The 13,588-nt window shown below is 37.1% G+C and overlaps 1 protein-coding gene across 1 annotated transcript in view; it reads right to left on the bottom strand.

The window, feature by feature from the left end:
- Positions 1 to 13,588, bottom strand: part of LOC309436282 (dynein axonemal heavy chain 5-like) — a 168,884-nt gene that overhangs the window by 137,121 nt on the left and 18,175 nt on the right. The window contains exons 13-22 of the mRNA XM_082045351.1: positions 13,104 to 13,285; positions 10,597 to 10,716; positions 9,657 to 9,858; positions 6,777 to 6,872; positions 5,869 to 6,042; positions 5,686 to 5,775; positions 4,819 to 4,974; positions 3,678 to 3,817; positions 1,886 to 2,037; positions 133 to 340 (exon numbers count right to left, since the gene is read on the bottom strand). Coding sequence (XP_081901477.1) covers positions 133 to 340; positions 1,886 to 2,037; positions 3,678 to 3,817; positions 4,819 to 4,974; positions 5,686 to 5,775; positions 5,869 to 6,042; positions 6,777 to 6,872; positions 9,657 to 9,858; positions 10,597 to 10,716; positions 13,104 to 13,285 — 1,520 coding nt within the window. The remainder of the gene's footprint in view (positions 1 to 132; positions 341 to 1,885; positions 2,038 to 3,677; positions 3,818 to 4,818; positions 4,975 to 5,685; positions 5,776 to 5,868; positions 6,043 to 6,776; positions 6,873 to 9,656; positions 9,859 to 10,596; positions 10,717 to 13,103; positions 13,286 to 13,588) is intronic.

Below are 13,588 nucleotides of genomic sequence, written 5' to 3'. Positions count from 1 at the left end.
AACCGTCATTTTGCTTTAGACTAGTACTGTTAAAGTAAAATTTCATGAGTAAACTCTCTATGCATAAAAAGGTAAAACATAAATAATCCCTTTCAAATATGGCCTTCAAATCTATGCAATGAATAAACCTACTGAGAGAGTTTGTGAGCAGCAGAGATAGCAAGCTTTTCTGTCTGTTCCAGGAAAGAAAGGACATCTATAGGTTCATCTTCTGGCAAAATCATCAGAGCAGTGTTCGACATATCCTCCAGAATTCTTTCAATTCTGCATTCCAGGGTATCAGCTGCTTCTTTCACTGCATAGTCCAGCTTCCTCAGGGTACTATAAACATTCTTAATAACTAAGCAAGGAAAACAAAATGAAAACAAATAATGCAAAATACAGACCCCTTAAATCTCATCTCTGCTTCCCACCCTTCCTGCCCCCCAACACGGTATTACAATAAGATGAGGATTTAATGGCAATGCAATATGCAATTAAGGACAGGAACCAAAACATGATGGACTTACTCTACTTCAGAGACTTTACATGAAACCATTTTATAATAAGTAGTATAATTACCTTCAAAATATATCTCTTTTTTGTGTGTTAAAGAACATTGTCATGAAAAAGGTCAAGAAAATATAGTGGAAAACTGATAGGATACAACTGTCCAAAAATTATTTTGGTGCTTCTAAATAAACCAACAAGGAAATCCACTACTTTTATCATTGTAATTAACTTACACATTTATGGTTAAAATTCCTCCAGCCAAGATTACATACTAATTAAACCACTAGATTTCTTCTTTCATGTGTTTGACCCAACTTGCTTTTGAAAGAGATAAAAGGAGTCCTTTAACGGATATGTTTATTAAACTAGGGAAAAATGACTGGTTTTGAACAGAGTGGATAAATTCTTTCCCTGTCCTTCATACTTTCTTTGCAAAAATGAAATATGTCACCTGATACCATTGTATTTGTCATCACTAGACAGCATTGTTTGAATCACCAATACTCTGTCTTACTGTACATAGAAAGAAATCACTATAATATCTAAGACACAGCAGTGTGACAGTGGTGCCCAACTGCTGATGCTTTAAGTGGAAAACATCATTTGTTCCTCTTAGGAAGTTAATGACAGTCATTGTCTTTTTTATTGACTAAAATGGACAAATAATCCAACCAATTCCTTAGCTTTTATATATATATATACACACATATATAAATTAGGTAGTCCTAAATCCATTTTTTCACATTTTCTCCTGAGTTTTTGTCTAGAGACAATCACAGGAGCCCATCCTCTATGTATTAGATGAACTGAAGATATTAAGCTCATGCATAGTGAGTTCAGCACATCACTGGAAGGTCAGAGTTATTTTGCGAACACTGAACCAATAGCTAATTTGTAAGTATCCAACATACATTCTGGTCACCTTAGACATTGCATATCTTCAAAAAGCTACAGTGAACACTCTAGAGAAAGCACTCCTTTCTAGGGGCAAATCTATTTCACCTGCAGCAGCAGGAAACAGGAGGCAGCCCAGATACTCTTGCTGCACAACCGCTACCTTGTAAAAAAGCCCAGTTTCCACCAGAGCAAATCCTGATCCAAAGAACCATTAAAACCTGAGTTATAGCTATTCAGATACTTAACAAAGAATCACAGAATCATTTTGGTTGGAAGAGACCCTTAAGATAAAGCCCAACCATAACCTAACTCTAGCACTAAACCGTGTCCCTAAGAACCTTGTCTAAACCTTTTAAACACCTCCAGGGATGGTGACTCCACCACTTCCCTGGGCAGCCTGTTCCAGTGCCTCACAACCCTTTGACTTGTATAGATGGAGTGTTTTTCCAGAAATTGGCATGAAAATTGACACTGCTTCCCCTACTATTATATGTACATTTATTGATGTTCAAAGAAGTCCATGACAGCTGCATAAGGCCCGGAGTAAGTGCATCCTCAACTTGTCCTATGAATGGTTTCATCACTGCTTTCAGTATAACAGGAATCCCATTCACACGCTCTTTGTAATCCATCAATAGATTCTGGAGTCTGCAAGACATGATCATGTCAAGAATGTACTTAAGTCAGATATTTGAAACATACAGAAGTTTGAACATGTTTTCTGTTAATAAGACTTCCAAGTTCTGGCCCTGTGTTAAAAATAAGAACTCTTCTTAGCTCTTCCTAGCTCAAACTGAGCCTCCTTCTCCCCACTAACAGCAGAACCAGAACAGGGACATAAGTACCTCCAGTAAAGTGACTGTGATTGATTTAGAGAAACTTTCTTCCAAGGAAAATTTATTAGAGTTAAAAAACCCAGGAAACTGAAAACATTATTTTTTTGTTCCCTTCTTCCTCTCTTACAAGACATGGTATGAAATGACACTGCTTATAAGAAAAGCTAGATCCAAACCACTTAGGACACCAAATCCCAAAGAAAAACAGTCCAAATTCTGAATCACGACTTACCAATATAGTTCCATGAAGAGCAAGCTACATAATAAAGCTGCATAAACAAGAATTAGAAGCGAATGCAACTCAGAAGTCAAATACATAATGAGCTTATTACAACTGCTGAAAAAAAATAAGGTAATTGCTGTGTTCTGGTCCAGATTAAAACCATGACTTTAAACACCATTATTACAAACCATATGCTGAGATAACCCATTCACAAAATATCCAGAAGTGTTTTTCCAGTGTTGCTTAAGCAAAAATCTGCAATCTCTGAATATTCTTTCTTTGCATGGGGAGTGGGTCTTAAGTCTTTTTTAGAGTAGAAAGTAAGTTTGGATTATTTTTTTTATTGCAAACATTTTCTGTTATTTTTGTTTCTCTTGGGTGGCAAAAGTTAGGGCTGTGGCTTTTTGGAGCACATAAAGTTTGCCTTGCACGTTATAAACTTTAGGTTAGTTTGTCCTAAAACACTCCACGGATGATTAAAGAAAAATGTGGTATTGCAAGACTGAAAGACTGAAAACTTTAACAATAGAAAAAGGGAGGAGGTATTGAATTCTGGTGTTTCTGAAACTCTTTGAACTTTTTCCCTTTTAGTCCACTTCTAGTTAAAAAACTACATAAAAAACACTCCCCACAAAGGATGGCTTTTTAGAAGACCTGTCATCCTTGCTTAGTGAGTTAGAGAATAATCAGCATCAGGGGGAATGGAAAGAACTCTTCCAGCACAGAATTAGACTGCTAAAATAAGCAGAAAGAAATTATTTAAAATCAGCAAAAGTTATTTTTAAATATTCAACATAAGAGAGCAAATTATGACTTAGGTGATGTATCACCTATACAAATGTGTGGGTTGTGCCTTAATAGAGTGGTAAATTCCAGATTGTTTTTCTAACAGAAAAAAGCTTTTGATGTTAACAGTAATATTTTGGAGTGTAATCCCTATGTTATAGTGCATAGATGCCTTAGCAGTACCTAGCAGCCTCACTTACAGAGCAGCTGTTGCAGTAACAAAACAAAAGCATGTAGGCATTTTCCGGTAATGAGATTTTTGTGGAGACAGGAACAACTGCATGTTACCCATATTACTATGGAAATGCAGGGGAAAGCAATTGAATTTCAATTAAACTCCATCAAAAGGAAAAATTATAATAAATCAAAAGCATATGCAACGGACTCAAAGCTTAGGATTCCCATTTGCAGATGAGAATCAGATCAAAAAGCAGTTCACTCACTCCATTTGATGTCTTTTAATCTGTTCTTCATCTGCCCACAAGCCAAGGACAACATCTGGAACTTCAAAATTCATTTTTTTCAGGTATTTTGTTTCATAAAGTACTTCAAAGACCACTGGGTCCAAGTTTACAAGTAATTCCTTCATGTAGCAGTAAAGGGAAAAAAAAGATACAGTAAATAAGGCAGCAGTTTGATGGTTACATGTAGTGTGATATAACTGGAACATATCACAAGGTGTAGATGACTACAGAAGATTTTTAAAACAGATACCCATGTTTGTACACAGAACTTCATTCTCCTCTGCAAACATCTGGATTTTCCAAAGTATTAATCAACCTGTATCTTACACTGATTTCAATTTCCTGTGATACCTTCACTGTGCCCTAACACTTGGCTCCTGTGACTTCTTAAATTTAATCCTAGTCTGCAGCTACACTCTGTGGAAGGTAATTTGCCTTTTCATCTCAGTTTCTCCATTAGTAGACTAGGGAGAAATGTTGTCTAGGTTGATCTCTGTACACTTTGAGGCACCTAATGCTATTAAGATGCTAAATAAAGTTGAAAACGAGGTTCTAGTTCTCCATTATGGAATAATTAGATCAAAAAATGACACATTTAGACCATAATTTCTCTGCACCACAGCAGAAAAAATAATCAGTGAAGTAAGAATGGTGAGATTTTCTGTCTCAGCAAGCAGTTTTGAAAGCAAATTAATGAATGATTGCAATATACTCAACATAGTAATATCGATCACTACAGAGAAGACCATGATCTAATTAAAAATTCCTTCCTTGACTAAAATTTTGGTTAACATAGAAATTAAAACATGAAAAAATATCTAGGAAGATGTAGATAAGTCAATAATAGATATGTATCTGCTGGGTACTGCCTCTTTTATGCCCTGAATGAGGCAGGAAACTTACAAAGAAGAGACATAATAAACTCTGTTCCATATATACACAAAAAGGAAAGTAAATTTAAAACATTAAACACAAAACAACACAACAGTTTTAGTAGGTCATTTTTTAAAACTCTATTCAGATTATTTTAATGCTGTGCTTGTCTATCCATGATATGATCGAAGCAGCATATGTAATACTAAACAAGGCGACAGTAACACAAAGAATAAATCATATATACCTTGGTTTCTGGGTGCCTAAAAAGTAAGGAAGCACACAGAGCATTTCTAGCCCGGTCAACAAACCTGCACCAGGCTCTATGATAAATAAGTTCAAATTCCAAAAGAACTGCAGCCATTTGATTGTAGCTCTTAATAACCTTTTTCATTTCTTGCGTCTGCAATTCAAGGAAAAAAAAAGGCAAACACCATTTCATCAATTCCATGAGTCTAATATAGTAGAAATGTCCTCTACTAGGCTTTTCCTCACCACCATTAGGAAAAGAAAACAAACAGAAAGCTTTAAGTTGTGCTATTTTAAAGATACGGTAAGACACAGAAACATTAAAGTTATTTGGTAATTCAATTATTAAGAAGTACTTAATTACTCTAAACAAAAGAACTCTTCCCAATTTTTCCTCCCAGTCTTGCCCATAAAACAAAGTCTATACAGTGACCTATACAAGGCACTGATGTCCCATTGAGAAAGCTATAAAAATTATATTCTTTTATGAAGTGTGGCTACCATTTAAGGTTAAATATCTCAGCTCTCTTCATTACAGATCACAGCAGACAGAAGGCTGTAAGCTTAGGTACAAGGCCAACAGTGCCACTATCAGGATTCACACGGAGTGAAGCCTCAGAAGGCACAAAAGCACTGGCCTAAGTCATCAGCTTAATGTCTCATGGGAAGTAATGTCCTCAGCCACAGAATAATGCTGCTGCAAAAAGGAATTCAAATCCTGGAACAAACACCAACACCTTTCCTGTCGGATGAGCTTCAATATCTGTTGCTAGAAAAGTGAGCTTAGAAGTATAAAAATAAATCATGCGTCTGTTAATAACATGCTTGAAAGCTTTGCATAAATCCACTTCTGCTAATTTCCAACCTTCAAAAGTGTGGTTTTCTTTTTAAGGAATGTCATTGGATGGTCGATTTTTCTGTATAACTGCTGGGCCCACATAATCTTCCCTGTTACCTAAACCACAAAAAATATGAGGTTATATTTCCATTAACTTAAAAAGACTTGAGAAGCAAAGTCTTTGCTCTCTCTCATTTAGTTCTTTCTTACTGGTGGTATATTACGTGGTATAGGTGGATTTTCTTTTTGCTCCTGGTAGAGTTTACGAACAAACTCTAAGTCTTGGCTGTACTGCTGAAGGACAATGGTATACTTCTCATTAAGATCAATATGATTTTCTCCGATTTGTTCAAGCTTCATCAGAAGTCCCAGCATCTGTTCAGTCTAAAAAGGAGGATGGAGCATTTACTGCAGCTGATGTTAATAGATCATAAAGTCAATTTTCATATTTTTTTTTAAATTTGTAACATGTAAGTTTGTAAGTTGCTTTCTAAGAAACACAGAAAAGTCCATACAGACAAGTTAGTGAATTTTACTTCTGCATTTTGTCCCATATAGAATATATTTAACATAGTATGAACTGAGAAACTGCTACCACTACAGTATAATGGAATTGGGATTTTTTCTGACTCTCATCACACTTTTTTGCTGCAAACAGTTGTGCTAGAACACCTACAACTTTATTCATGCTTCATTAACATCTCATATCATGATCAGGGCCTGAACCAATGAACAGAACTGACATTAAGGTAACAGATGGCAGAAATTATTTCATTACTCCTACCGGTCCAACAGGAATAACTCAAAAATGCAACAGGAAGCATGGACAACAGCAAGAAGAAGAAATAAAATAAACTTCAGAAAAATAGGGCTATAAAGGCTATAAGGAAAGAAGGAACAGAAAATTGGCACCAAGAAACAATGAACATTATCTTCCACCACTTCTGCAGTCGACTTTTCGGACATTTGTAACAGGCTTGGTGTCCTCTGGCATTATCTCAGGCAGCCATCAGCACAGTACAGAACACTGGCAGTAAAGAAGGAGCTCAGCAGGACCTATGGGTGCTCAGCCTTTCTGAGCACCAGAAAAAGCATGTTGCATTTGTAAAATTACTTACAGTTACAGTCTTCTCAAACCAGGAATCCACAAATTCTTGTATGGACTCATACAATGCTGCAATTTGGTTCTTAAATTCAAGGTAATCTTTCTCAAACTAGAAAAGGGTAAAAAAATAAATTAAAAAAAAAAAAAAGGTACCTATAGTGTTGCTTTCACATAATACAAAATTATTTCCCTGAAGTTTTTGTTTTATGTGCCCAGTGCATGTGTTCAGCACTGCAAGAAAGAGAACAAGGACAACACCAGTAACAAAGGCATTTACATTCTAAGCAAAGCAAACCAAAAGAAGTGTTGGGTTATGTGATTGAAGCCTCATTTTTATGAATACAGAGGAGCACAGGGGAAGAAGGACAGGCAGAGGAAATCTAATAACCTAATCAGTGAATAGAGCACACTCATCGCCTACACCCAGCACTGCCATAGCAGAGCGTTCAGCTCACTGTCCAGGTATGAAACTCACTGAGATGAGCAAACTAGCAGACTCTCCAGAGCATGTTACAGACTAAGGGAAGTTATTGCCTAGGAGATAAGAGGCTCTAATACTACAGTTTACCAGGGAAGAGCACTTTGGGACTGTACAAAATTTATTACGGGAAGAAGCAAAGGCAGGGATCAATGTGCTTTGTGGGAGGAACAAGTGTGGGAAAATGGAGGCATGATGGGATAAAAGGAGTCTGTCACTTGAACAGGTCAGTATGTTTTTCCATCTGTGCCCTGCACCTGATCGGCACAGTCTGTGTTGCCTTCTTACTTATCTCCATTTCTAACCATTTTCCTGGGTGAAAGGGTGCTCTCTTCCGTATGAATGGGTGTGTATGGGAGTCTATGCACCAGCAACAGGAGCGACAGGGCTTAAGGGCAACTTACAAGAAAGATGAAGAGAGACTTTTACCAAGGTGTATAGAGACAGGACAAGGGATAACAGTTTTAAATCTACCCGAAAGAGTGTTGATTTAGATCAGACATAAGGAAGAGATTTTTCACACTGAGGGTGGTGAGACACTGGAACAGGTTGCCCAGAGAAGCTGTGGATGCCCCACCCATGGAAGTGTTCGAGGTCAGTTGGGACAGGGCTTTGAGCGACCAGATCTAGTGAAAGCTGTCCCTGTCCACTGTGACAGAGGGGCTGGACTAGATAATCTTCAAAGGTCCTTTCCAACACAAATCATTCCATGATTCTACAGAGACCACAGGTCACTGGGGCCTGTGCACCTGTAGAGTCAGCAGCTGGAGAGACTGGAGTGTATTGAGGTCTAAGTATCAGCAACCAGGGTAGGAATCATGGATCACAGCAACCAGAAACACCGGAGCACGTGCATATTGGATGGGTGGGTGTGTCACATACAGTAGCTAGAGAATACCAAACCAGACCAGGCAGCCCCAGACAGCTACCAGAGACAGTAGGGTCTAAAGATCAGCCACTGATAAGGTTGTAAGTCTGGACAAACTACAAGAAAGAAATGTTAGGATGTGTGTGACTTTGTGTGTCAGCAACCAGGAGAGCAAAGGGATCCAGGGGTCAAGTAGAGGGTGGACTGATTGCCTAAGACAAGTTACTGGAGGGACCCACAGCACGTGTCTGTGTGTGTGCATAGGCCTGAGTTCCAGCAGCGGGAGTGGGGCTGTGGGCTTTGGGGGTGGATTTCTAAGTTCAGGAGCTGGGGAGACCTGGGTACCCAGGAGCCAGTTGTTGGACAGACTGTGTAAGACCACCTGGAAAGAACCATGTAAATATATTTTCTACTAACAGGCCTTCATTAATTCATTAATACTGTTTGTATGATTGCTGTGTTTTCAGCTTGTGTTGAGGTGTATGGCCAGAACCGTGTATAAATGCCTGGTGTATACGTGTGCGTGCAGCCTGTTAGGAATTACACAACCAGCCTCACAGCTGGGGACATGGGGCTGTGACAGCCTCACTGCTATTAGACTCCCGAATTTGGCAGCTCCTAACTATAAGTAACTTGGGTATTTATCTGTAATAATTTTTCTCAGAAGTCCAAAACACTGAGGACATGCAAAAAGAGTTCAATGCAAACTTTTTCTCGAATAAAGCACTCTACAAGCTTGGGAAGATAGTCCATAGCATACCTTGCTCAAATCATTTAAGTGTAGGAAAGCATGTGATTTTTAAACACCTCCAAATGCCAGTTAAATGTTCACTTTCAGAAAACAACCACACAGCAAGAATTACAGAAATGTAAGCCATTAGCCAGTTAGAAGAAAGCCAAAGGTACTCTAGACTTAAATGTTTAAAGGAAAGTTCCTGACAGTTGCAAGCTACAGTTCGGGAAGTCAGGAGAGTAAGTCAACATTTCTATTACAGCACTCCAATTGTGGGGCTATCAATCCTGCAAAGCAAACAGGCTACAGCTCAATTCCAGCATGTAGAGGCTGGACTAAAGAGTCTGAAGCACATGAAAAGTCTCTTTAGTTCAGCACTGGAGGTAATATCATTAACTTTTCCCTCTAAAATGTTCATCTAAGTGCCTTTACTATAATAATGCCTTTACACTAAGTATTTTCAGTAACAATGACTAACTCTTGCAACAAGATGAACTGTATTTAATGCGTTGACCTGCCTGAATTAGTTTTCAGTTTGCAGTACAAAATATATGCATCTCAAAATGAACAAGTTTAAGAAAATTTGTAGCATTACCTATCGCACGAAACCTAGTTTATCAAAATTAATGAAAACATTTGAAATAAAAGCCAAATTTACCCAAACACTTTCAAATTGTATTAAAGGATATGAAAGTAGTATTATTACAGCAAAATACTACATGCATTGTTATAAAATTTAATCTTCTTTGCATAACTCCAGTGAAAAGCACAGAATTAAGGGAATGATTGTCCAATAGGTGCTGAATTTATGTACCTCTTTTTTTCTGTGATCCAGAACATCGTACTGTTTGGATGTGGTGTTTGTAGCAATGCTCTGGTAATGAGTACTGATCTCTTCAATACCTTCTATTTTTATACGCTGGAGCTTTAAAAGGCTTTCCATCATATTGCTCATATCTGAAATCTTCTCCAAACGTTTACAAAATGTATCAAATTTTCCAAATATATAGTTTTCACTAACAATAAAAAAGCAACAGAGGGATTGTTATGCAAATGTGTTTGTAATAGATTTTCTCTATTTAACCCATTCATATTCTACCAAAACTGCTACCAAGTTTCATATAAAATAACTCTAGTGTAATAATTACAAATCAAATAAGAACCATTTTAAAGTAATGCATATAAACCAGAAAATGCTTACTCCTTATATTTGTACATTAAAAGCCTTTATTATATTTCACAGGAGTTACTCTTTTAAATAAGACATTTGCAGGAGATCAAAATGTGAATGTACAATACTAAAAAATGTCCCATGCTGAAAGTGCCAATACAGGTAAAAATGGTAAAAATCCCCTTAGCACTGTGATAGGCAAGCTAGGCCAAAGGTGACTAAATTCCCCTGGGGTCTTTTCACTTGTATTCATTAGTCAAATTTGCTGGGATTTCAGACCATATGTAAACATATGTATTAAATTAACACATGCATAAATTCTCCTGAAGTCCCCCTGGACACCTGCTAAATCAACAAGTTACTGGCAAAAGCCTTTCACTGGTTTATTCCTGAAAACAAACAATCAAACAAACAAACAAAAATAACAACAAACTCACAAACCTCTGCAACATCATGTTTCAATTATAATAAATGCTACATTTTAACTTAGTATTTAGCTTTTCTGCTATCCAGCAGATATAATGACATCTCATTTGTAAATTGTATAAATGAATACGATTCCATATTAGAGTAAATTATTTACCTAAAATCAAATTGCCTGTCACTTCGATTTTCCTTTAGCTCCTCCCTAATTCTCTGAAAGCATGTTCGGTACAGTTCTTCGAGGGAAATGCATTGTTGTATCCTCTTTAGCAATTCTTGCCTGAGGAAGAAAGTACAGAAGACAGAAAATCATTCTAAGGAGGTCCTCAAAAGAGTATAAATAAAAAGAGAGTATTTCAGTCAGACATGCAACTTTGCAAAAATAAGAATACAAAATTATATGTTACCTGAAAACATTCAAAATATGAGGATTACATTAAAAGTCTTTTTCTTAAAATTTGTTATCTACATTGGATATTTTTAGTGTAGGTTTTATTGTCATCAACCCAAAACTTTCACAGCATAGTCCAGAAAGGACTTACACCGGGTAAACCCTGGCTCCTGAAGCCTTTGGCTTGGCCATTTCTCATCTTGTGTAAACTGCATATTTCTGATGGGTTTTCCTTCATTTGTTTCTTTGTTTTTTTCTATGCAGAGAAGACTGGAGAGGTATTTTTCCAGACTACAGTAAGCATGAGGAAAGCCTTGTTTCTTTAAAAAGATACACCAGGAACATCTTGGTTCCTAAGGCCACAAATAGTTACATCTTATACAGAGTTGTTCATGAACCCTGAGGTACTACTATGCATGAGATACATAGGTGAGGCATGGAAATTAGCCATAAGCCATTTACTCAAGACTGTTGCTCCACTTTGGCTTTGTCTTTCATCTTCCAAAAGATCATTTGGAATGAAAATGAAAATCAGACTTTACAGATTGAAACCACTAATGGGGACAGAGAGGAACTTTTGCAGGAACAGCAGCAGCAAATAAATAAACAAGAAGAATGTCTCAAAAATAAATTCAGCTAGAATAAGCAAACAAAACTATTCTAATTTTATTTAAATTAATTCCTTAGAATAAACATAGCCAGTAGTTGATTGATTACCAGTAATTTCTGAAATCTTCCTTTTAGCAACAGCAAAATACAGCACGAAACCAAATTATTTATTAGATTCACTTTTATGTCTCCTAACTTCAGTGTCACTTTTGACTTGGCTGGAATTTAAGCACAGACATCCTGACTGTCAATGATTGATGAAGCTTGTAACACCTTTTCCTTCTCACCTCAGTAACCATAATCTTGCCCCAATTATACTCTTTCAAGAAGTTATTCAAATCATTACTTTTCTAGTTGATAACTTTAGATGTCATGCTCATCTTAAACCCTCTCTGTGGTTTCTCCCTTTTGCACGAAAATAATTGAGTTGTTCTGATAGTATGTGTTCTTCCTAGCCTATCTCCAGTTAACTTATCCTTCAGATAAGTGACATCACTTTTTCTGCCAGTGATGTCAGCATTCACCATCCTTCTGTTAAGTTTCATCCAAACTCTTCTGTGCTTGCACCTATGCTGTATGTAGCACTTGGGAGCAGCTCCTTCCAAGTAGCCACAGAGTGGCTAGCTCGTCCCTTCCTTGAAAGGTCTCCTTTAGTTCTCCTGGCAGTGATGCCTACAGAACACCCAAGGCCATCACAGGGTTTGCTGAAAACACTGTCACTCCAGCTGAACAACGCTGCACGACTGCTGGTTTTTCTTCATTCCTCTTTCCTCCCCCATCTCTTTATTCACTTCTTATGTTTCAGATTGCAAGCTCTTCTTATGTTTTAGATTGCAAGGTCCTTAGAGCAGGGGCAAACTTTTTGTGCTTTTTCTGTATTGTGCCTAACATTTGCTGAAAATCTGGGACTCTTCCTATACCAAGAGCTGTAACAAGGACGATAGAAAAGAAGAATAAAACTTGTCTTAGGCATGTCTACCCAGCAAACTTACAGGAAATCTAGCTTTTTTAATTTAAGGTGCCTCATTAGCACCATTTACAGTCCTCATGTGTTTGCTCATACAGCATTGCCCACCGAATACTCAGAAAATTAAAGTCTGTGTCTAATCACTCACATACCTCATGCCCAATAGAGCACAAATGAATTGTGATTCTGGTCCTGGTATATACTGTCTCCTTCCTCAACCTGACTTTCCTGTCCACTAACAGCAAAATACAAATATTAGATGGAACTTCACCAGTTTGCCCTCAGAGCTTCTTTATGAAAAACCTTAGCTCCCAGTTCTAATTGCTCAAGTGTGTTTTAGTCTAAAAAAAGCCAAAAATATCAAATGTTGCACACTGATATATATTACGTGCTTTGCAACAGTGTGTGCATCAAGTGTGTTTTAGTCTAAAAAAAGCCAAAAATATAAAATGTTGCATACTGATATATATTAAGTGCTTTGGAACAGTTTTTTTCACAACACATAATATTTTTTTTTTTTTGCGGAGTACTTAACTCTACAGAAAATGAACAGACACAAGCTTAAAATGAATATGGGAATCAGTGCCTGACAGGAGGACAAAGGGCTACTTAAAGATGCCTTTTAATAATCTTGATGAGTAATCTATAAACTTATTTCTAGTGCTTACAGAAGAAGATGGTATTATTAAAATTCTATTACCTGTCCAGATCCCAGATTTTTGAAACACCTTCACAGAGATAGGTCTTGCATGTGTTTATCATTTGATTAGTGATTTTAAGAAGAAGAGACGTCATGCGCTCTGACGTGTTGTAGTATGGTGATGTACAGTAGATCATACAGACAGTATTCATTAAACTGGGTACGTGTTCCATCATTGTTACCTACATCATGAAAAAAATGGGAAAGTCAGCAATTTGAATTTCCTAAAAAATTAACACAATGGAAAATGTGACAGTGCTGGGAATACACTGGTCAGTGGATAAACATTCTTTTTCATTGTAATACATTTTTCTTGTAGACATCTAATTATGAACTAGATCATCCAATTCATTTGGGGGGACTTAATACACTATGACCAAGATTTTCCAGAGGAAAAACAGAGGCTGCGCTCTTTTTGGCCATGCTCTCCAGTACATGAAGGTGCTGTAGTCTGTTTTGCAAAGGAATATGCTACCTGAGGTAAA

Source organism: Streptopelia decaocto (genome assembly GCF_964273445.1).
Source record: "Streptopelia decaocto genome assembly, chromosome: 2".
Classification (NCBI taxonomy): domain Eukaryota; kingdom Metazoa; phylum Chordata; class Aves; order Columbiformes; family Columbidae; genus Streptopelia; species Streptopelia decaocto.
The sequence above is the reverse complement of the archived record's forward strand: the minus strand, read 5'-3'. Positions and strand labels throughout refer to the sequence as shown.